The sequence below is a fragment of the Propithecus coquereli genome, unplaced genomic scaffold, assembly GCF_000956105.1.
Source record: "Propithecus coquereli isolate 6110/MARCELLA unplaced genomic scaffold, Pcoq_1.0 Scaffold75, whole genome shotgun sequence".
Taxonomy (NCBI): Eukaryota; Metazoa; Chordata; class Mammalia; order Primates; family Indriidae; genus Propithecus; species Propithecus coquereli.
Window position 1 is genome coordinate 1,402,436 of NW_012153618.1, and position 21,359 is coordinate 1,423,794.

Consider the following 21,359-nt stretch of genomic DNA (forward strand, 5'->3'; position numbering starts at 1 on the left):
GAGAGAGGGAGGCGGCAGTGGGGTTGGTGTGTGCAGCAGAGGGCGGGGAGGCCCCTGGGGGACGTGAGGAGGGCGGCCATGGAAAGCCACTCGTGGGCACAGAGGACCAGTCTGGAAGATTCTGAGGGTACCAGTAAGGAGCCTCTGGAAGCCGCAAGTGTCTGTGTGTCAGACAGGCTGCAGGTGGCATCTTCCTGACCGGGGGCGCTGCCCACGCCCCTCCTGGCTGGGAGCGCAGCGCTCTGCCCTGCTGGTTCCGTGAAGGCAGCTGGGCGGGAGGAGGGCGGGTCACGTACCGTGAAGATGTTGGAGCGCCGCTTGGACTGCTTGCGGATGGGTGTGGGGGTGGAGGAGGCGGCGATGGTCTCGATGCGCAGCTCCCGCTGGCTGATGCTGGGGGTGGAGGGGACTGAGGACGAGTAGTCGCTGAAGGCGCTGCTGCCGCCATTCGTGGCCTAAGGACAAAGAGGGCTGCTGAGGGCGGCTCTGGGAGGTGCGGGCAGGCGCCAGGGCAGTAGGTCATGGGGACTTCGAGAGGGTTCAAGGGCCAGGAGAGGAGCTGCTAGCTCCTACAGGTGGTATTGGGGGAGAGGAGGATGGCCTGGAGGCCAGCAGGGTGCAGCTGTCACCATGCTGGGGCTGCCCCACCAGGGCAGTGAACCTTTGTCCTGGGGCCCCAGCAGGGTTGCTTCTATGCCACCCAGGGAGCTAAATCAGAGGCCCAGGCTAGCAGGCAGACATCAGTGACAATGCCTGCAAGGAACAAACTGCAAAGTCCTGCCTCGCAAGGGGCGTGGAAGGAGACAGCAGGTTGCCCCAGATGAGCCCCCAGAGTCAGTGGCGTATGTCAAGGGTACAGCACTGGGAGGTGGGTGCTGGGGCCGGGCTTGGGCTCGGGGAGGCTGAGATGTGCTTCCCGCATGTGTGTGACAGGGAACGGGGTCCTGGGACAGCCGAAACAGAGCAGAACAGAGCTAAGACCGCCAGTCAGAGTAAGTTGCAGATGAGGAATAGAGAAGGGAAAGGAAGAGAAAGACAAGAGAGATCACAGAGTGGAGACAGAAAGAGCACAGCAGTGTCTGCTCGGGAAACACGCACGGGAAAACCAGGAGGCCTCACCCTCGACTGCCCGTGCTAGAGCGCGGGGCCTGACTGGTTGCCTCCCCTGAACCCTGGCCTGTACGGAAGGAGCACAGCGCCCAGACCACTGCCCCTCACGACCTACCCCCACGAGACAGGGCCGTTGCAGAGCTGAGCCACACCAGCCCTGAGCTCTGTCGGCGCAGGGCGTGGCTGCTCAAAGACAGTGAAGGAAGACCTGTCATTGCTCCTCCTTTACCCACGTGGGATGCTGCCACCTTCTCATAAGCCCTAAAGGGAGGGGTCTCTGAAAAGCAACAAGGCTGTCGTCGGAAAGCTGGCTGTGGCCAGGCAGGACTTGTAAAGATGATGGCCATTGGCAGAAGCAAGGCACAGTGGCCACTGGCTCGACCACTCCATCTGTGGATGGCCCAGGGCAGAGCAGGGAATGTGGCTACTCAACCAGGTGCTGGTACATATGCCAGGGGCCAAAAATGAACCTGGCAATAGGCCCAGGTGTGGACAGGTGTCCCAGTGGCATTATGGGAGGAGCACTGGCAGGACTTGGCTCAGAAGCCGTCACTACCCCCCAGCCCCGAAATACCGCATGACACCCAGAGCCATTCGTTCCCTTGGGACAAGAGCTGCCCTTCTAGAATACACACTCCCAGAGCACTGAGGGCAAACTCCCGGTGCTTGGTGGGCACATGGCTGTCAGCTGCTGCTTCCACTCCCATGGAGGACAGCACTGCAGGCCGCAGGCAAGTGGAGAAGGCACCCACCCGTGACAGCGGAGGGGCTCAGGCCTACACCTGCTTCCCAGTCTCGCCCGGGGCCAGTGCGGAGCAGGTCTAAAGGAACTTTCTCTCCTCCCCGTGCCCTCTGAGTGTGGTTTCAATGGGAAGCTGTCCGAGATAACTCTGACAGCGTTAACAGCAGCAAATGTTTGTGTTGTCTCAGCTGAAGCGATTGGGGGTGAGAACAGCGGGGAGCAGGAAAGCGCAGCTGGAAGGGGCAGGCAGCACGGGGCAGTCGAGGCCAAGGCTGATCATGCAGGCTACATGGAATTCCAGCCAATGTTTTCAAACCACATGCAAGGCTGGGAGGTCAGAGGGAAGTGGGCAGGTGTGAGAAGGCAGCCAGCAGAGATGGTGGGACACACAGAGGTGACACAGGCATGGTGGGGATGGTGGGGTGGGGTGGGGCGGCTGACCACACCTGGTTGATGTGCACGGCCGGGATGGAGGCGGCGGACACTGCCGAGTGGCTGGGCGAGTTTGGCAGTGACTTGCAGGGCCCGATGGCCAGCTGCTGCTTCTTCCGCAAGGCCACTACCTTCTGGGCCACTGCAGGGGACAGCAGAGTCAATTATACCCACTGGGGAAAAGGGAAAAGCCCAGCTTAGTGCCTCCCCCCAAACCATACCGCCCTGCCCACGAGGAGTCTTCCTACAGCCCACTCTGGCCTGGCCCGCCAGCGACTCCCGCCCGGCGCCCAAGTTACCGTCCTGGAAGACGCGCTCCACGTTGAGCCCGTAGGTGGCGCACGTCTCATAGTAGGTACAGCGCTTCAGGTCTGTGGAGAGCTTGCGGGCCCTGCTGTCATCAATGACCCGGGGGTTGGCAGCACTGATGGCGTCTGTTGGAAGCAGGAGGGTGAGACTCACTCAGCTTTCTGCAAAGCTGGAGCAGTGGAGGGAAGGGCCCTTTGGCCAGAGGGTGGGCGGGCAAAGGGCCCTGAGTGGGACACAGAGCCCCCAGAACACAGGTTGGGCTTCATTCCAACCCTGAGTGCGAACAAGCAACCACTTAATCTCTGAGTCTCTGTTTATTCAATTCAAAAAACATGGACACCAGTAACACGAACTGCAAGACTCCGCTGGGGAAGAGCGAGAAAGAGGCCTCCAGTGATCGGCAACTCAGGAAGGGCTAAGATCTCGCCAGCACCGGGCAAAGAGTGGAGGCTGGGGGCTTTCTCACACCTGGCCACCCCCACCGTGCATCCCTGCGGGGCTCCCGCCCTCCACTGCTCCTGCAGGGCCCCGCCTCACCCTGCGTGCCCACTAGCACCATGGGCACCTCGCTGGCATTGCGGAAGCTGCAGAGCCGCAGGAAGTAGTTGTACACCGTCTGGAAGCTGATTTCATCCTCCAGGCTGAACACAAACACCACTGCATCCACCCAAGCAGCAAACTAGGGGAGACCAAGCAGAATTAGCACCCTCACCTGGGCCCCAGCAAACTCCCATACCAGGCAGGTAGACCCAGGTGGACCCCTCTCCCCAGACTCGCAAACTCCCCCAGTCCGCAAGCTCGAGAAAGTGCCTCTAGGCACGGGGGTGGGCCCCAGGCCCTGGGGCAGGAGCATCACCTGGAGCTCAGGGGGGCCTCCTTCATCTCGGATCAGCAGCAGGTAGCTCTGGCCATCCACCACAATCTCCTTCTTAAACCGCCCCCCTAGGACAGAGCGCACAGTCAGCACCAAGATGAGGAGAACGAGCCCAAGGAGGCCGAGCAGAGAAGAAATCCACCCGGAGACGAGGGCTAAGAAGGACAGGAGCTGGAGACCCTCACCCTGACCCTGTGGAGGGGCAGAAGCAGAAGGCCAGCCTCCATGCCTCGGCTGGACCTGTGACGCTCACCTTCAGGGGACTCCTCCTGGACATAGGTCCCTGTCAGATAGCGATGCACCAAGGCCGACTTCCCACTAGACAGGTTCCCCACTATGCCCTGCAGGAGAGGAGGGGGTGAGTGGCGGTCAGCGGGCACGCAGGAGAAGACTGGGCAGGGAAGGCAGAAGAGGCAAGAAGGAGAAAGGCCAAGGCTGAAGGGGCAGGAGAGAGGAAGCAGGAGGGACACGCTGAGAAGGAGCAGGGGAGGGCACGGGAGAAGCGAGGCCCAGGCCTGGCTGCCTGCCTTGCTCACCCTCGCCCCATGGGCCTCACTCACCACTTTAAGCTCCGGCACAGAGCGGCTCAGCGTCCACTCTTGGCTGTTCACAAATGAGTCTGTGGAAGACAGAGCCACCCCATCAGTGCCAAGGTGACATATATACCTGTCCTCACCACCAGCGCCAGTGTCACCCAGGATGCCCCTCCCTAGGCCAAGACCAGAGGACAGCACCTTCCTCAAGGAGACCCCAACCCTCCACCCCTAGTTCCCTAGGAAGCAGTGGGAAGGTTCTTTCTGAGCGGAACAGAGCAAGGACAGTCTTCAGGACAGGACTCTGAGGGCTGTGGGCTCAATTCACCTGGACTTGGACCTGCATCCCTCCTCCTCCTGCCCCAGCCTAAAGCCCTTGGGGCCCAGGTACGAGGCCCAGGTTAGAGGCCACTTCAGCAGGTCTCAGACCTGTCCCAAGGGCTGGGCACCTGGCAGGAGGTGGGCCAGATTCCTGCGAGTAGGAACAGCTCACCCTTGGCAGGGTGGGGCCACCCACCACATTCCTGAGCCAGGGTGAGGAGGGCGGAGCCTCACCCGGCCCTGTTCTGTCAGGGGCAGGTCGAACCAGGAGCCATCTACCCCGCCCTGCCCCGCCCCCTCGCAGGCTCCTCCTCAGTGGGGAGGCTGCCACCTCTCTCTCCCAGAGACCCACCTCCCCGGGTGTCCTTCCCTCCACTCCATTCTCAGCACCTGATGCAGGCAGTGTCCCGTGAAAGGGAAGCCTCAGGCTAGCCAGGCCCACCCACAGCCAGCCTTCATCCTCCAGGCCTCCACACACACCCTTGGGCCAGCTCTGGGTGGCCCTGGCCTGGGCCTGCCTCTCTGGCTGGGCAGCACTGGCTTCCCCCCTGGCTCCCAGAGGCGCTATCCCAGGGTTGTCTCAAAGGCCAGGTCCACAAGCAGTCCCTAAACTCATCCGCAGAGGCAGCTAGAGGCGAGAGCTCAACCCCGGCCTGGGAACTAGGGAACGTTCTAGGCTGGCTAGAACCATCTGATGCTGGTAAGTGTCCTTCCTTTCCTGGGCCAAAACTCTCCATCTGCCAAATAGGAGGAGGGCCAGATCCAAACCCAGGCCCTCCCTATTCCAGGATGTTATGGCAACGCTGTTGTCTGCACTGCCCTACAATCCTCTGCCACTGTCAGCCCCTCTGGACACTGCAAACGACCCAGACACTGGGGGCTGATGGCACGTGAGCCAGTCCCTGCCAGCCCCTGGCCGGCATAGCACATGTATCTCTGGCAGCTAGGTTCCCTACCGATTCTCACACAAGTTCTCCTTTCCTGCTAGACCCCAACCAGGGAGGCCACCCAAGCGCGCGCTACCATCCCCCTTACCGCTCCTCGCGCCCAGGAGCCCGGGGGCCGCGGCTGCCCGGCGGCTCCACAGCGGCGCGGCGGGCGCGGGCTCCCTCCGGCGGAAGCGGCTGGTGAGCAGCCTCCAGAGGCCGGCGGCGCGGGGGCGGCCCGGCTCCGGCGCGGCGCGCGGGGCCTCGGAGCCCAGCAGGTCGCGGCGGCTGGGGAAGGCGCCCAGAGAGCTGGCGTCGCCGTCGCTACGGGTGCGCGCGCGGGGCGGCCGCGCCAGCAGCCCCGACTCGGAGCGCCGGATCTCCTGGCCGCGGCGCAGACGGAAGCTGAAGCTCTTCCTGAGCGCAGACAGGCCGCGCCGGGGACCGTCGGCACTGCGCCCGCCGCCGCCGCCGCGGAACACCTGCCAGCGCTGGCTGCTCCACAGCGACGCGCCCCGCAGGAAGCCCGCGCTGCCCGCACGGCCCAGCCCCGCGCCCGGCGCCTCGGCCGCCGCCAGCTCCAGGCGGTTCACCTCCAGGAAAGTCATGCTGGTGGGCCGTGGCCGCGGCGCCGGCTCGCCCCGGGTGCGGTTGCGCCGCGCCGGCGCGGGGCTGGGCTCCGGGCTGGGCGCGGGCGAGCAGGGCGGCCCCGACGGCACGGGGCCCCGGCGGCCGAGGCGCGGGCGCAGGAGGCCGAGCAGCAGGCCGCGGGCACCGGCGGGAGGCTGCCCCGGACCACCCGAGCATACGCTCCGCGGCCGCGCCGGCTGCTCGCGCGCGGCACACAGAGCGGCCTGCAGGGCGGCGGCAGCGCGGCCAGCCGGGGCGCCGTGCAGGTCCAGCGAGTCGCAGACGCTGAGGGCGCGGCGGCAGGCGGCGGGCCGCTCCCCGCTGCTGCTGTCCCCCGGCGGCCAGCCCCGCTCCATGCTCAGGGCCCACGGGCGAGGGCCAGGCCCATGGCGAAGGGCGCGGGGCTGGGCCCGGGCCGGGGCCGCCGCCGGGGCGCACGGACCTCCGGTCTCCGGGCACCTGGTGTGGGCCGCCCGAGTGCCTCAACTCCTCCACCTCGCAGCCGGCAAGCCCAGACCTGGAGAGGCCGGGAGCCAGCCCAGCCAGGAGAGGCGGCAAGTCTGGCCTGGAACACCCGGGAACGGCGGCGCAGGGGAGCCGGCCTGCTGGGGCAGCCCCCGGGAGCCCTCAGAAAACAGGAAATTCCAGCCCAGGGCTCCTCCTAGGATTGGCCAGGTAGGTGAGGAGCTGTCATTAAGAGCAGGCCAGATAAATAACAGTCCTGGAGTATGCCACACGCTGGGCCCTGTTTTGGAGAAAATTGGGCCATTTTCTCTTTCTCCAAAGGAAGAAGGGCCAACACGAGGGCCAGAATTATTAAAAGCCTAAATTAGGAGTCAGGAAGCAAGGCTTATACCTTCTCTGGGCCCCAGCCTAATCTGTAAAATGGGGAGGCTGAATGAGACGTTCCGAGTTTAGATTCGCTGGATGCTAAGTCGGCTTCTGATGATGACTGGAGCTGTCTTCTCTGGCCATTATAAAACCCAGAAGATACTCATCACTCTCGACTTGGTTAAGTGTCCTGACTAGAGGCAACAGAAAAGTCAAAAGATAACCTCTGGCCTGGACCACAGTTCTGGGCAAGTGACTCATTTCTGAGGCCTTGAAGTCTCGTTCCCCAGCTACTTGCTGGGTCTCACCTCTTTTCTGGACGATGGCCCAAGAGTAATAGACTGCAGTACTAACTAGAGACTGACACTTTTTTTAAACAAAAACTTTTCTTTCCCAGCTCTGCTGCCCTTTAGATTTCTGTGTGGGCTGCACCAGATCCCCAGTAAATCCAGGGCTCACCCCAGAACAGGGCAAGGTGCTCACCGGCTGTGATTTACACTGCATTGTAAACATCAGGCCTCTCTCGGGACTCTGAAAATGAGCCAGTTTACCACACTCCACAAAGTATGACATCACCAGAGCTGCCCCAGTACCTCGAGCAGACGGGGAGCAAGCAGTTTAGGTAGTGGCAAAGGACCAGGGGCTCACGTTTCCTTTAAAGAGATGACACTCCCCGGTTTCCTCCACTCCCAGTCCAGCCCAGTGTGTCTGTGTCAGCATTAGAATTCCATGGTCCTGGTCAGAGCCAAGTGGGAGATAAAAGTGGCGCATTCCTGTGGGGCTGGGGGAATGCCTCAGGAAGGCGGGGCCTCTCCTTCCTGGGTGCTCCCTGCAGAAAGGAGTGTGTGTGGGGGCGTGGAACTCCCAAGCCCCGGGCTGGATCTCTCAGGCCTGGACAGGCCCTGGGGTGATTTCGTATTTTCATGGGACTAGTTATTAACAGCAGTGATGATGGCTTCCTCTCGAGGATGCATATCCCCCCAAAATAGATAATAGACAGTTGGGCCAAAGAGCCTTTCCCAGGACCCTCAGGCAAGTGTGGAGACAAGAACAGAACCCAGGAATCCTGACTCACATTTCCCAGTTTAAGTCTGCCAGCCTCACTGGACTATAGACCTTTCTGCCTTGACCTCCCGATCTGCATCTCTGTCCATCTTCTCTCACATACATAGGGATGGTCCTTCCTCAGTAGAATAGGGCCATTCACAGACCCTCCTCCCAAGCCAATGAAAATGCAAGCACAGAACAGCCGCTACGGGTGCTGCTCTTTGGATACTGCAGGGGGACGGGGCAAGGTGCCCAACAGGGGATGGGATGCTCCAGAACCCAGCTGGCTCTCAGTGGGAGAACAGCAGGACAGGAGAGAAGGGGGGAAAGGCCCCAGCTTGCTCCACACACACACACGCGCACACACACACAGGTCTCAGGGAAGGCAAGGAGCAGTGCCCAGTCCCCAAAAGAATATCTTACGTTCTCAGAGGACACAAAGGCTCCCAGGTCTCACTGCACCTGCAGAATCAGCCCAGGCACAAAGGTCAGCCTGGGTCCATTTCCAAACCTAGAACGGGTTCCTCTTCCTCACCTGGCTGCCTCCTCCTTCCTACCCTTTTCCCCAGAAACCTTTCCTGACCCAGAGAAACCAGACAGAGAAGGGCACCTACCCCCACATAAACATCTCAGGACATCAAGCCGGTCAAAGACCCCAGAAAGAAGAACAGCCGCAGGCACACACCTCTTTTCCTCATGGGGTCAGTGACGAGGTCTCTGTTCGACAAGATTTTGCTGCAAAGATATGCAGCAAAGACAGCTGTCCTCAACGCGGCCATTGCCTACTGGGCCTGAAGGAAATTAGGACAGCCCTAAAGAGCTCCAGGCTGCAACACACAGGATTTCCATAAAACTGGCCCTCACCTCGGCTCTGTTCCATCAGAGGCTCCAGAATGAATTTGCCTCTTAGGGGCTGGGAGGCTCCATGGAAATGTCTAGGGGACTAAAGACGAAACTCCTGACGGATGCCTGCAGTGCAGATGCATTCTGGGTCAGGATGAACAAAGCCTTCCCTGGAGGCACAGGTGCAGAAGTGGAGCACCAAACAGCCCCCTCCACTCTGAGTGCCTGCAAGTCCAGAGAAAGGGCTGCCCTGGCTATGCCCGATGGCTGGCCAAGCTGAAGGGCCCCTTAAGCCGGCCCAGGTGAGCGCAGGGCCGTGATGGGGTAGGGAAAACCTACTGGGCAGCGTGAGATGTGGCACTGCCCAGAAAGAGGGCTGGGCCTGAGGACAAGGAAAGGGCAGCTCTGGCCCCGGAACCTGCAGGCCCTTGTCCCTACTCTCTGTCCAAATGTTTGCTGGTTGATCCATTGATAAGTCTTGGGCTGTGCCCAGCTGCGGCCCACGTAACCCCCAGGGAAGTGGTGGCTGTCCTTCTCAGAGATGAGGAAGGACTGACTGACTAGCTGTCTTCTAAAAAGCCAAAGTTTGTGGTTAGCTCCGCCTGGTGTAGCCTGAGAGCCACACCGGCCCTCTAAGACCAGTCAGGCTCTTCCTGCCCGCCAGGTGGCAGCAAACATCTTCCTGCGCTGGGTACCGGCTGGCGGGGATGCCCATGCGCCTTGGCGCCCACTAGGGCTGGCCCCGCCTGGCCGTCGCTGAGCCCGGGGAGGCAGTGAGGAGCACAACAGGCTCCCAGGGCAGGCGGTAGCAGTGGACTAGGGAATCCGAGGAGAAGGGGACAGGGGTCTTCGTGCGGCCTACCCCACCCACCCACAGCCCTTGCTAGCGCCTGCAGGCCACATCCTCCTTGTAAGTTCGGCAGTTGTCCACTGACACCAGTCGAGCTTCTGCGGTGGCAGCCCCTGACCTCTACACTCTGCCCCCCAACGCTGCACCCCAGCGTCCCCCACCTTACAAACGGCACAGCACCGACTCCCCGAGTTCTCAGGCCACAAACCTCGTACGGTCTCCCCACCCCCTTTCTCACACTCCCCCAGTCCCATCCACGCTCAGTCCTGGGGGCTTTCCCTCCTCCACCTGGCCCAAACCTTCTCACCGGCTCCTCTCTCCTGCAAGAAGGCAAGCCACTCCTCCCGGCCTGGCCCACCGGATCGCCTGTCTGCTTCCCCACTGTCACCACTGCCCGCCTAGTTCCTTCACAGCAGGAGGCGTGGCCTCTTAAAACAGCTTCCCAGGGAGCCCTGGCACACGGTGACACCCCAGCTCCTGAGTCTGTCCCACTGCCCCTCAGGCTCCCATCTGTCACTCTCCCCATGACCCACCTCCATCCAGCCACCAGGCCGCCAACACACAGGCCTTGTTCCCTGCCCAGGGCCTCTACACCTGCTTGTCAAGGTCATTCGGGTCTCAGCTGCAACATCCCTTCCTCAGGAGCTGACCCTCTCAGAGACCTCGCTGTCAACATCACCACACTCGCCACTCTCGCATGTTCTTCTTGTGCATTTAATGCTCCCCCAGTAGAACTCCGCCAGGCACACAGAGCGTGTGTGACGATTCTCTGAGTGAATGAAGGAGTGAACGTCTTTGCTGAGCATGAACTGTGCACCAGGCTTTTGTTCTCGTGGGGACAGAGCAGGCCTAAAAGAGATGGTCTCTGGCTGGGCCGGTCTGTTGAAGAGATAAGTCACAGGCAAAATAATCGACACAGACCCTAAGTCACATGGCGGTGCACCCCCAAGACACGCTCTGGGAGCTGCGAGAGCTGGGATCAAGTTCAGCCTCTGGCACCTGTGAGTTGTGTGACCGCCCACAGTCAGCTTAGCCTCGCTGCATCTCAGGTTTTAATCTGTAAACTAGAGATGACCCCACCTCCCCAGCTGGGTCTGCTGTGCTTGTGGGGCTTGCGCGGTGCCTGGCACGCAGCAGGCGAGTGACAGGAGCCGTCACTGCTCAGAGGAGAGCAAGCGCCACATGCCACACAGGAGTCATTCCAGTGAGCACCAGCGTTCTCGCCGAGGGAAATCGAGGCGGACGCTGTCAGTCTATGACCTCGGCAGTTTCACATCAGCTAGGGATGGTTCCGGGGGTCTCTAAGAGACGTCAGAACTAGGGTGGACGCTGGAGATCCCTGAGTCCCAATCCTTAGGACCTCAGAATATGATCTGATTTGGAAACAGGGTCATTGCAGATGTCATGAGTTAAGATTATGTCATACCGCAGGAGGGTGGGCCCCTGATGCGTTACGGCTGGTGTCCCCATAAAAGGGCGAAATTTGGGCACAGAGACAGATGCTCACAAAGGGAAGTCAATGTGAAGAGACACAGGAGAGAGGCCTGGGACAGACCCCTCCCTAGCGCCTTCAGAGGGAGTGTGGCTCTGCCGACACCTTGATCTCAGACTTTTGGCCTCCAGAACTGTGAGAGAACAAATTTCTGTTGTTTTAGCCACCGAGTTTACGGTGCTTCATTACTGCAGACCTAGGAAATGACAACAGCTATGGACTCTATAGAAAAAACAACGCACATTTGGAAGGAACATGCAGGTGTGTTTTAGTAGGTTCCTAGCCCCCTTGTGCCCCTCCATGGAGTCCAGGTTCAGGACTCATGCTCTGGTTCTATCTTCACATTTTAGAGACAAGGGCACTGATGCCCAGAGAGGGCAAGTGACTCACCTGAGGTTACACAGCCCATCAGTGGCAGAGCCTAGACAAGCCACAGGACTCGGATTCCCAGACCAGTGCTCAGGCCTCCAAGTCTTCATTTAACATTATTTTCTCAGTGAGTGCTTATTAAGTGGAGACACGGTGAGCAGACAGAAGTCTCTGCCCCACCCCACCTACAGGTGATGGTGCTGGCTTCAGGGGGCGGCAGTCAGGACTGCACAGAAACCGCCTCACATCCCCGGAACCCTCCAAGGGCCCAAGCTCAGAGTATCCGAGAGCTCCCTAGTGACCTCGTTCCCACCCACCCTGGGGAAAAGCAGAAGGAGAGAAGGGGCCAGTCGGGGTGGGGCGGGCAGAGAGCCGCAGTGCCCTGCCCAGGGCACAGAGGGGGAAACCTAGACCACCCTCCACGGGGGCAGAGTCATCCCAGCCCGGAAATGGCCACTTTGCACCAAACCTACTACTTGACAGCAGTTTCTTTGTTTTCCTTTCAGTCCATGAACTCTGTGTTAGGCACAACGGTGGACAGGATAAGGGCCCTCCCCTCAAAGAATGTCCCCCATCTGCCCACATCCTAAGCCCCTGGGAGTGTCTAGACACCTGCTCTGACCAGTAACCGCAGCTGCTGGGGCCTGGCTCAGGCCTGCTGCTGAGCCCTCAGCCACAGCGCGTGCGTGTGTCACTCTGCCGAAGAGTGTTTTCCATAAGCTCCTCCCTGCAGGGGAAAGGGGACCAGCATGTGCTATGCCCCATCCCTTGGGCTGGCCCTGCACCAAGTGCCCTGGACACTTCATACCATTCCTAACCCTCCCATGGCCTGAGAGGCGGGGCAGGAACCTGTGGCCCTACCTTGGTAGTTAGGGGGTTCTGGACTTAGAATGTGAAGTATGGAGGGGCTCGGGGGCTCAAGCCTGTAGTCCCAGCACTTTGGGAGGCCAAGGCAGGAGGATCGCTTAAGGCCAGAAGTTTGAGACCAGCCTGGGCAACACAGTGAGACCCGTCTTTACAAAAAATTAAAAAATTAACCAGGTGTGGTGGCAAGTGCCTCTAGTCCTAGCTACTCAGGAGGCTGAGGGGGGAGGATGGCTTGAGCCAGGAAATTCAAGCTGCAGTGAGCTATGATGACACTACTGCACTCCAGCCTGGGTGACAGTATGAGACCCTGTCTCAAAAGAAAGAAAAAGAATGTGAAGTATTACATGCCCTCTAATTGCTCCATGCCTTTTCCTCACAATTTTGACCCATTTCCTGCATTTCATATATTTTTAAATGTTATCTCCCATCAAAACTGAACACACAGTCCAACTTAAGTCCCATGAGTAAAAAATCTACTTCTTCCAGCCTAATGTGTTTCTAAAATACATTCAATTTATGAGATCTTCATTCCTTATCAGAAGTACCAGCACTTCTATTTACGTTCATTTTTTACAAAAGTAAAATTATTTTTTAATTTTTTATTTTTTTGTAGAGATGGGGTCTTGCTATGTTGCTCAGGCTGGTCTCGAACTCCTGGCCTCAAGCAATCCCTCTGCCTCAGCTTTGCAAAGTGCTAGGATTACAGGCATGAGCCACTGTACCTGGACAAAAGTAAAATATTTTATAAATGGAAAATGCAATACAGTATTCAAATGACTGCACTAATTTTACAGGACCGACATGGAGGAACTGCAGAAACTGAGCTGCCGAGAGCGCAAGTAAAGATGTGTAAGTTCGGGGTCTCAAGGACAGGAGTGCTGCAATGCACAGACACACTATATATAGGCAACAGTGTACACAATTTTTAAAAAAACAATCGGGTAGGCCGAGAGTCCAGTGGACAAAAGTTTAAATGCGCCTGGATTCCCATGCCAGATGTTACAACAGCAGGGCACGTTCGGGAGGCAACCTTCAATGTGGGGCCAGCCCCGTCCACCCCAGCCAGCTCAGTGGCGGGTGTCACACAGCTCATGGCTGCTGCCCCCACCACACCCTCGAGGGCCTCCCAGATAGCCCAGCCTCCCCCCAGCACCCACAGCACATGTCGTCTCCGCCATGCATGCTCATGTTTAATCTGCCTCATCTCATGCAGGGGCCTGGGCTCCTGGGCCCCCTCAGGAGGGCACACAGAGCCAGCTGGGGCCCCTAGGAACACCTGAGCCACCTTGGGTGCCCCACACACCCGAGACAGTAGCCACATGGGACACCACTGGGCACGTGATAACAGCAGCAACTTACTGAACACGATGGCCCCATTCCGAGCATTTTATACATATTAACCTGTTTAGCCTGCACAGTAACTCTTTGAGAAAGGTACAGTTAATCTCCCCATTTTACAGATGAGGAATCAGAGGCACAGAGGCTGAGGAACTTGCCTAAGGTCACCAGCCAGCAGGTGATTTGAACTCAGGCCACTAGAGCCTGTGGGGCTCCCCCTCCAGGCCTCTGCCTCCCTGGCCTGCCGAGAGCTCTGCTGACACGGGGCCAACCGGAGCCCAGACCTCTCCTTGATTAGAGCTCATCTCTCAGGAGGCACCCCCATCTGCCTTTCACACCCATCCTGGTACCCGCCTCTGGACAGCCCAGCCTTGGCCTTCCTAGCAGGGCCTCTCCTTCCAGAAGACCCCTCCCTAAGTTCCTTCCTCATTGGCCTTTCAAAAAACTTCTATCCCCTACTCCCCTTCACCCAGCCCTGGACTACCACGAGGCATGAACGACTGGCTCGGGCTTCCTGAGCTCCAGGGAGAAAGTGGCTCAGATGCCAACCTGGAATGCTTCCTTCTGGCAGGCAGACGTTCACGCCATACGTATGTGTACAGCCACACGGGCCAGGCAGCCCTGCGGTCAGGGAAGAGGCCAGAGGAAACACAGACGGCTGTCCTGAACCAAAGCTTCCCAGGGTCACAAGGTCCTGGGCACAGCACGGGACATCTAATGAATGAACTCCCCTCTCTGAGAGCCCCTCCTGGCGAGTTCCTTCTGACCAGAGGGTCGGGGTGCACACCCCCTCTCCTGCAGGGCCCTGCGCTGGCCAGCCTCCACCTACACCCAGACGGTGGATGCCGGAGTACGGTCCGGCCCAGGCGCCCAGCCTCATGCTGGGGGGCGGGGGGCACAGGGCCACCTCCAAATGCTGCAAGTTTCAGCCAGTTCATCCGCACAATCTTCCTGTCAAACACCCACCACGTGTCCCCAGCCGACCTGGTTCTCCCGCATCCTAGAGCAACTGAAATAGCACATTGAGCGGCTGGGTTTTAGACTTTTATCTTAATCCACTCTCATACCTTGCTGCCCTGGCCAGCCCAACAGCTCTCAGGCCTGGGGCCAAGGGCTAAACCATTATCATGAAATGATGCCGGGTAACCCTGGTCACAGCCGAGGAGCCCACAGGGCCCTCAACCTCAGGATTAGAAGGGCTAGGAAGGTCTCTAGAGCCACCTGCAGAGCTGCTGTCCTCTGGGAACTGACATTCTAAGGTCAAGGCAGAGAGTCAGAGCCAACCAGGAGGTCGATGGCAGGACCTCTCCCCAGTCAGCAAGGAGATCTAGGCCCCTGGTCTGTCCAGCAGCAACGTTGTGCAGCCAGTCTCAGGGCCAAACCAGGCTCAAGACAGCCAATGACACCCAGCAGCAGAGGTATAGGGCACTATCTGCAAACACCCGTCCAGCCCTTCTCAAACCCCAAAAAGATAGTTCTCCCCACCCTCTCCTCCCTGGACCCACCTTCACACCTTCCCCTGTGCTGCTCCGGGCACCATCCCAAAGACCCTGACCACCCACACTCACCTGCCGCCTGCGCCTCAGCCCTTGCTGTCCAGCCTCCGCCCTGCCCGTGCTGTGCCAGGCACGGTGCCAGGCTCGGGGTGCCAGGCTCGGGGAGCCAGAGGAAGCTGCCTCTCTCCAGCTAGTGAGGTCAGAGCCAGGGAGGGGGCTCGAGAAGAGGGGCTGGGCTGCAGGAAAGGAGGGGCTCCAAAGGAACCCCCAGCAAATGTAAAGGCCCGCAGAGAAAAGAGCAATAGATTCAAATACATAGCAACGAAAAACCCTGAATGACAAAAAGCTACAAAAACCCTAAGAGGAATATATTAAAGAGAAATCAACTACCTGAAAAAAATGTGACTATATCAATAGGTTAATATCATTAATAGACACAAAGCTCATCAACACTGTTGCAAAAAATAAACATAAAGTCTCTAAATGAATAAAGAAAGTTCAAATGGCTGATACACATGCAAAAGCACTCACCCTCATTGGATACTTAAAGAATTACAAATTGAGACAAAAGTAAAATTCTATTTCTCATCTACCAAGGCCATAAAAGTTTCCTTTTGCTTTAACGAGACTGCCCTGTGGGGCAAGCGTGCACGTGGGGTCCCCCGATCGCTGTTCTCGGGGCCACGCTGACTGATCTGCTGCCTGGCAATTTAGCCACGTGCACAAAGGGGCACAAAGGGCCTCGCGCCTGACCCCGCTACCGCGGGAGCCCTACTGTGTCCACCTGATACGGGGGGGAAAGGTTTAGGCCCCCGAAAGTCAAGCACCCCGGACATCAAACAGCATGGAAAGAAGGAAGTAAACGCTTCTATCTCCATGTGGTAGAATATTATGCAACCATTTAAAATAATGTTTGCAAAGACATTTTTACCTAGCATGGGTGGCAATACTTGATTTTTTTTTTTTTTTTAAAGCCAGATACAAAATTGTATGTAACAGGGACCTGTGTAAAAAATGCAGAGGAAAAAAAGGAATGTATCAAAATGGTAACAAAGTGGTGACGGTGGCTCTGGTTAGGATCGCCAGTGGTTTCTTCTGCTTCTTTATATTTTTCTGTGATGTGTATATTTTACCCTGTCTTCTGAAATGTTTATAAAAGGTACATCACTTTCATAAAAAGAAACAGAAGATTATTCCGCCTCGGAATGAGGAGAGGATAATTTTCGATTCAGACTTGGGGTGGGGTACGAAGAAAGTAGGCTGTGACTAGTGTAAAATGTGCCCTTTGCCAATCTTTTGAAAATTTTATTTTAGGTTATGAAAACACATTCACGACACGCTTGGAAAACCACTCTCTTGGCTGAGTGCCCTCCTCCCTCTCCTTATCACGGATGCTTCCAGAATGAGCATCCTGTTCCTCCCTCCTGCTGACACCTCAACAGGACTCTGCCCCCAGCCGAGCGCCCCCAGGGCCAGCTGCTCTCGCCGCCTCCCCAGGCCAGGCGTCGCTCTCGCTAGATCTGTCTGCTTCCTAACATCTCATAGCTCCGACATGCATCAGTTATTCACCATTCCCCTGCCGAGGGGCACTCAGGTGGCCTCCTTCTTTTTAACCGCGACAAGCAAAGCTATAACGATACCGGTGTACCCACAGTGTTTTCTTCCCATAGGGAGCATGCCCACAAGTGGGACCCATTACGCTCAAAGGCATGAGAATTTTTCATGTTAATGGATGATGCCCGATTACTCTTCCAAGTGTAGCAGCCCTGCGTGCTCCCCGTCTCCATCGTGCTGCGTGTGAGCCCTGGTTTGCCCGCCCCACTGGCCACAGAAGTTACCCACTGGCTTCCTGCAGCCAACGGGGAACGTGGCACCTGGCTCTTGGATTTGCATTTCCCCGATCACTAGCAAGGCTGCATCTTTTCATGTTCATCAACAATGTGCATCTCCTCTTCCTTGTATGATCCTATTCTTTGATTGTTTTTCTCTTGGGTTTTTAAAAGCCTTTTCTTAACAGTCTACAGGAGCTCTTTGTACGATGGGCATGTCGAGCATTTATCTGGCACACGTACACTGTAAGCAAATTCTCCTACTCTGTGATACAGAAGTGAATCACATCTGTTAGTTTTGTAATTGATTATAACATTTGAACAACAGCAACGAAAAACACCCAGGAGACAAGGGCGATACTAAAAAGAAGGCGGGTGTGCAGCAGCTGTTCCTGACAGCAGAGCACCTGCCAATACTCGCAGAAGGAATGTCAGGATTAGAAAGTCACCTTGTGACAACTCCAATGTAACGGACTCAGGATCGCTGACGGATGCTAAAACCACCTGGTGAAAGGTTGTGGGGCCGGTTTCTTTCCAGGGTACAGAAGTATCACCCCCACAGACTCCTTACCAGTCACAGGGGAGGAAATGAACCTTCACAATGGAGAGCCGCGGTCCTCACCACCCTACCGGCACTGACCGCAGGGCCCGGCGCAGGGACAGGAGGTGCTCCTGCCCCACTGCTAGACCGCACTGCCGCTCACAGGCCACACGAGGGAGGGAGGAACAAGTTGGATGACACCAAGCAGCAGCCATTCTCGAACCCAGAACCTGACTAGAGACCTCCTACGAGAAAACTGGTCCCGACTCTTCAAAAAGTCTGTGTATAGGGGCAAACGTATCATGTTGGATCCTGTATCATCCTGATTTGGAAAAACAAAAAAGGCTATACAAGAAATTTTGGGAATTATTGGGGAAATTTGATTATGGATCAACAATTAAATGATATTAGAGAATTCTTGTTAATTTCCTTAAGTGTTATTCTGGTATTATGTTATGTAGAAGACTGTGCCTATTCTTAGGAAATGCCTGCAGAAGAGCTTTGGGAGGAGCATCGGCATGTCTACAACTGCTGAAAAAAATATGTGAGAGAAGTGGGGGGGAGGGAGAGAGAGAGAGAGAGAGAGAGAGAGAGAGAAGGATGGAGGGAGGGAGAGGGAGGGAGAGAACATGGGTAACCAAATGGGGTAAAATGTTAATGATGATCAAATCTTTCAATGTTGTCATTTTTCAAAATAAAAAACTGGGGGAAAATCAGTCAGTCTTTTCCCCTATAAATTCTATGCTTCCTGTATGGCTTAAGAGTATCCCTCATCCCAAGATTAGATAATATTCTTCTTGTTTTAGGCCAGGCGAGGTGGCTCACACCTGTAATCCCAGCTCTTCAGTAGGCCAAGCAGGAGGATTGTTTGAGGCCAGGAGTTTGAGACCAGCCTAAGCAACACAGTGAGACTCCATCTCTACAAAAGATTAAAAAAATTAGCCGGGCGTGGTGGTGTGCACCTGCAGTCCCAGCTACTCGGGAGGCTGAGGCAGGAGGATCGCTTGGGCCCAGGAGTTTGAGGTTGCTGTGAGCTAGGATGACACCACCACACTCTAGCTTGGGCAGCAGAGTAGACCCTGTCTCAAAAAATATACATATACACTTTTCAAAAAAAAATATATGTACTTTTCTTCGAATTTTCTCCCTCTATTTTTAAAAGTCACTTCTTTTTTCCTGGCACAGCGGTACTGAATGGTAGGAGCACAGGCTCAGAAGCTAGAATTCCTGGGTCTACGACTGGTCCACCTTCACCAAGAGGAAGCAGCATCAGGAAATTCCTTTATCTCTGTGCCTCAGTTTCCTCATCTACAAAAGGGTTAATGACACCCTGCAGGGATGCTCCAAAAATCACATGATCACAAGAACACCAGGGACGCACACAGGCCTGTGCCGGACAACAGGAGCACTAAGAGAAAGCCACCTTTCCACAGCCTTTCCGGCCCAGTCCCGCCTCCCCTAGATTAGAACCCTGCAACTCCCGCACCTAGACCAGTCGATCTTGCGACATTTGCAAGACATAAAGTGCTGGAGTGTGCAGTGGCATGCTTGAGTAGCTTAAAAACACACTATATCAGCAATTTCCATAATAAAATTTTTACTGCAGTAAAACTGTGCCCCCCAGTGCACACAGGGCAGCAGACCTGCCACGGCCTCACCCGGCTGTCCCGGCACCCGGGCCACTGGCAGACGCCTGCTCACCGCCTCAGCACGCACTCTTAGCGTTCTCCTGAGACAAGTTCTTTGCTTTGGTAACCACGATTTTCCTCTGGTGCCAGCTCACCGTTACATGCCCGCCCCCCCAACCCGCTCGGAGCAAAGGGGGCCTCACCCGAGACTCCCTCCCACGCCAGCTCCCAGCCTGGGCAGGGCTGTCACCTGTAGCTCTGCTTATTTCACCCTTGATCAAACTTTGGGTGCACATGGGAAGGAAAGGCTTGGGGTACCACTGTCCCAGGTTCAGAGCCACCAGCACCACCCCTCATGCCTACCCCTCAGCTCCCTCCACCTGGGCCACAGCGGCCCACCAGGAGCAGAGCGACAGGTGGGTTCTCACATATGCAAGGGAAATGATTCTCTCAGGGCCTCCTGAGACCCTGCCCTCCTGCCCTCCTGCCCCCTTGAAGAGGAGGCTCAGCCTGTCCTGGGGCCGAGGCCAGGCTTTCTGCTCACCCCTCCCCACCTCTCCCACGGCAGGTCTCAGCCAGGCCTGTGTGGGGCTGAGGCCCCTTGGGCAGGCTTGAGTCAACCAAAACGTGACAGGGAGATGTCACAAGATGCCTGCACACTCCAGGGTGCCCCAGGGCTTCCCTCCACTCCTTGGGGGTCCATGTGAAAGCGTTTGGATTTGGGTCTGGGTCTCAGGCACTACCCCTCCTATTCCCTGGTATGACGTCATTGGTGTCCCCCAACCTGGACTCGATGGACCCCCAGCCGACCCTCCAAGGCACGGAGGGCTTTGTGTGGCTTGTGCTCCCATCACACAGAGAGAGGAAGGAGCTTGCAGCTCTGGGTGCCTCGCTGTGAGACGGCTTCTTCCCTCTCTTAGGCCCCCACTCCTGCTGTCACATGGTCGCCTTACCCCACGGCTCCGGCCCAGCTCCACCTGGCTCAGGCCAGGCACAGAGAGGTCAGCACCCACACTCCCAGGGCCTTGCTCACTGAACAGGCAACTGGGCAGCATGCAGAAGCTGGCGGAGCAAGCCCTCAATGGCAGGGCACCATGTTTCCCACGATCTCCCTGCGCGAGGATGCATCACCACTCTCTGCACCCTAGACAGGCATCAGCAGCCTGGCCAGAGTCCCGTGGCAGCTCAGAGGCTCTGCAGGAACCCACGCAGAGATCCCCATGCCGGGCCCACCCCCAACACTCCTGACAGAGGACACACCCGCCTCAGAAGCAGACCATCTGGTCCACCGTAAGTGGCCTGTCCCCTCCGGCCCACTGGGCCAGGCCTGGTGCTGAGCTGAGGACCTGTGAGTGGCCTGACAGCTCCACGCGGGCACAGGGCTCCACATCCAGCAGGCAAGCAGACACCAGGTGGCAGAGGCAGGTGGGGCGGTCACGGGGGGATCAGGCCAGGGAAGGCTTGTGGGGGGACCCATGTGGGCAGGCACCCAGCCGACCAGGCCTGGGCTCCAAGGGGAGAACAGAGCCACCTGGGCAGGGTGTCTGGTCCCATGGCCAGGGCAAGGGGGCCCAATGGAGCTCAGTTTAAACTCCAGCTTGCCGAGCAAGCCTGAACAACTGCTCAGCCGCTGAGAGATGACTCCTCCCACGTGTAAAGGGGACAGCAACGTGTCCCTTGGGGCTGCTGCACTGCTCAGGGGCCAGGCAAAGAGGTGCAGGGCACCAGGCAGGCTCAAGTGGCACCTCTCACCCAGCCCCTTCCAGGCAGCCGAGGCCCCACACCGGCCCGGGCTGTGATGAGGGAACCTATGAGTTAAGGGTCAGGACGCATCTCCCTCCACAAGAACGACGAAGCTGGGGGGAAGTGGAATCCTCCCGAGATGACCACATCGGGCCTCTCCCAGCTGGACTGGACGGGCCCCCAGACGTCCCAGCTGAGGTGTCACAAAGGACATGCCGGAGGCAGAGGTCCGCCAGGTGCAGCCCGCCCCTTGGGCTCCCTGCTGCTCCCAGGCAAAGCCTGGGGGCCTTCCTGACACCCACGAGGGGGTTTGTACGCAGCAACTGGCCCTGACCCTGCAACACCACAGGAGGCTCCTTCCCGGGCATGGTCCATGGCCACCTCATCTCCACAGTCGGGGGGTCTTCCCAGTTCTCGGCTGGGAAGCCAGCCTCAGCCTAAAGGGGCTTTCTCCAGTGCCGTGCATCTTCTAAGGGTTCATCTACATTCACAAACTTCCTGGTGTCGTATATATGGCTTAGCAGCTGCTAAGGAGAAAACACAAACAAAAAACCTTACACAACAGCCCCCACCTAAAGTGCCAGGATGAGGCTGGGCACGGTGGCTCA

General features: G+C 57.6%; 1 protein-coding gene across 4 annotated transcripts in view; it reads right to left on the bottom strand.

The window, feature by feature from the left end:
* AGAP3 (ArfGAP with GTPase domain, ankyrin repeat and PH domain 3) overlaps positions 1–21,359 on the bottom strand; it is a 56,376-nt gene that overhangs the window by 25,027 nt on the left and 9,990 nt on the right. For 3 of the 4 annotated variants that reach the window (XM_012662099.1, XM_012662100.1, XM_012662102.1), the window contains exons 2-8: positions 4,028–4,086; positions 3,721–3,808; positions 3,450–3,535; positions 3,131–3,272; positions 2,584–2,718; positions 2,299–2,426; positions 297–455 (exon numbers count right to left, since the gene is read on the bottom strand). In XM_012662099.1, coding sequence (XP_012517553.1) covers positions 297–455; positions 2,299–2,426; positions 2,584–2,718; positions 3,131–3,272; positions 3,450–3,535; positions 3,721–3,808; positions 4,028–4,086 — 797 coding nt within the window. Of the gene's footprint in view, positions 1–296; positions 456–2,298; positions 2,427–2,583; positions 2,719–3,130; positions 3,273–3,449; positions 3,536–3,720; positions 3,809–4,027; positions 4,087–5,356; positions 6,320–21,359 lie in introns of those variants that run through there. The other variant, XM_012662101.1, reaches the window with a different exon arrangement.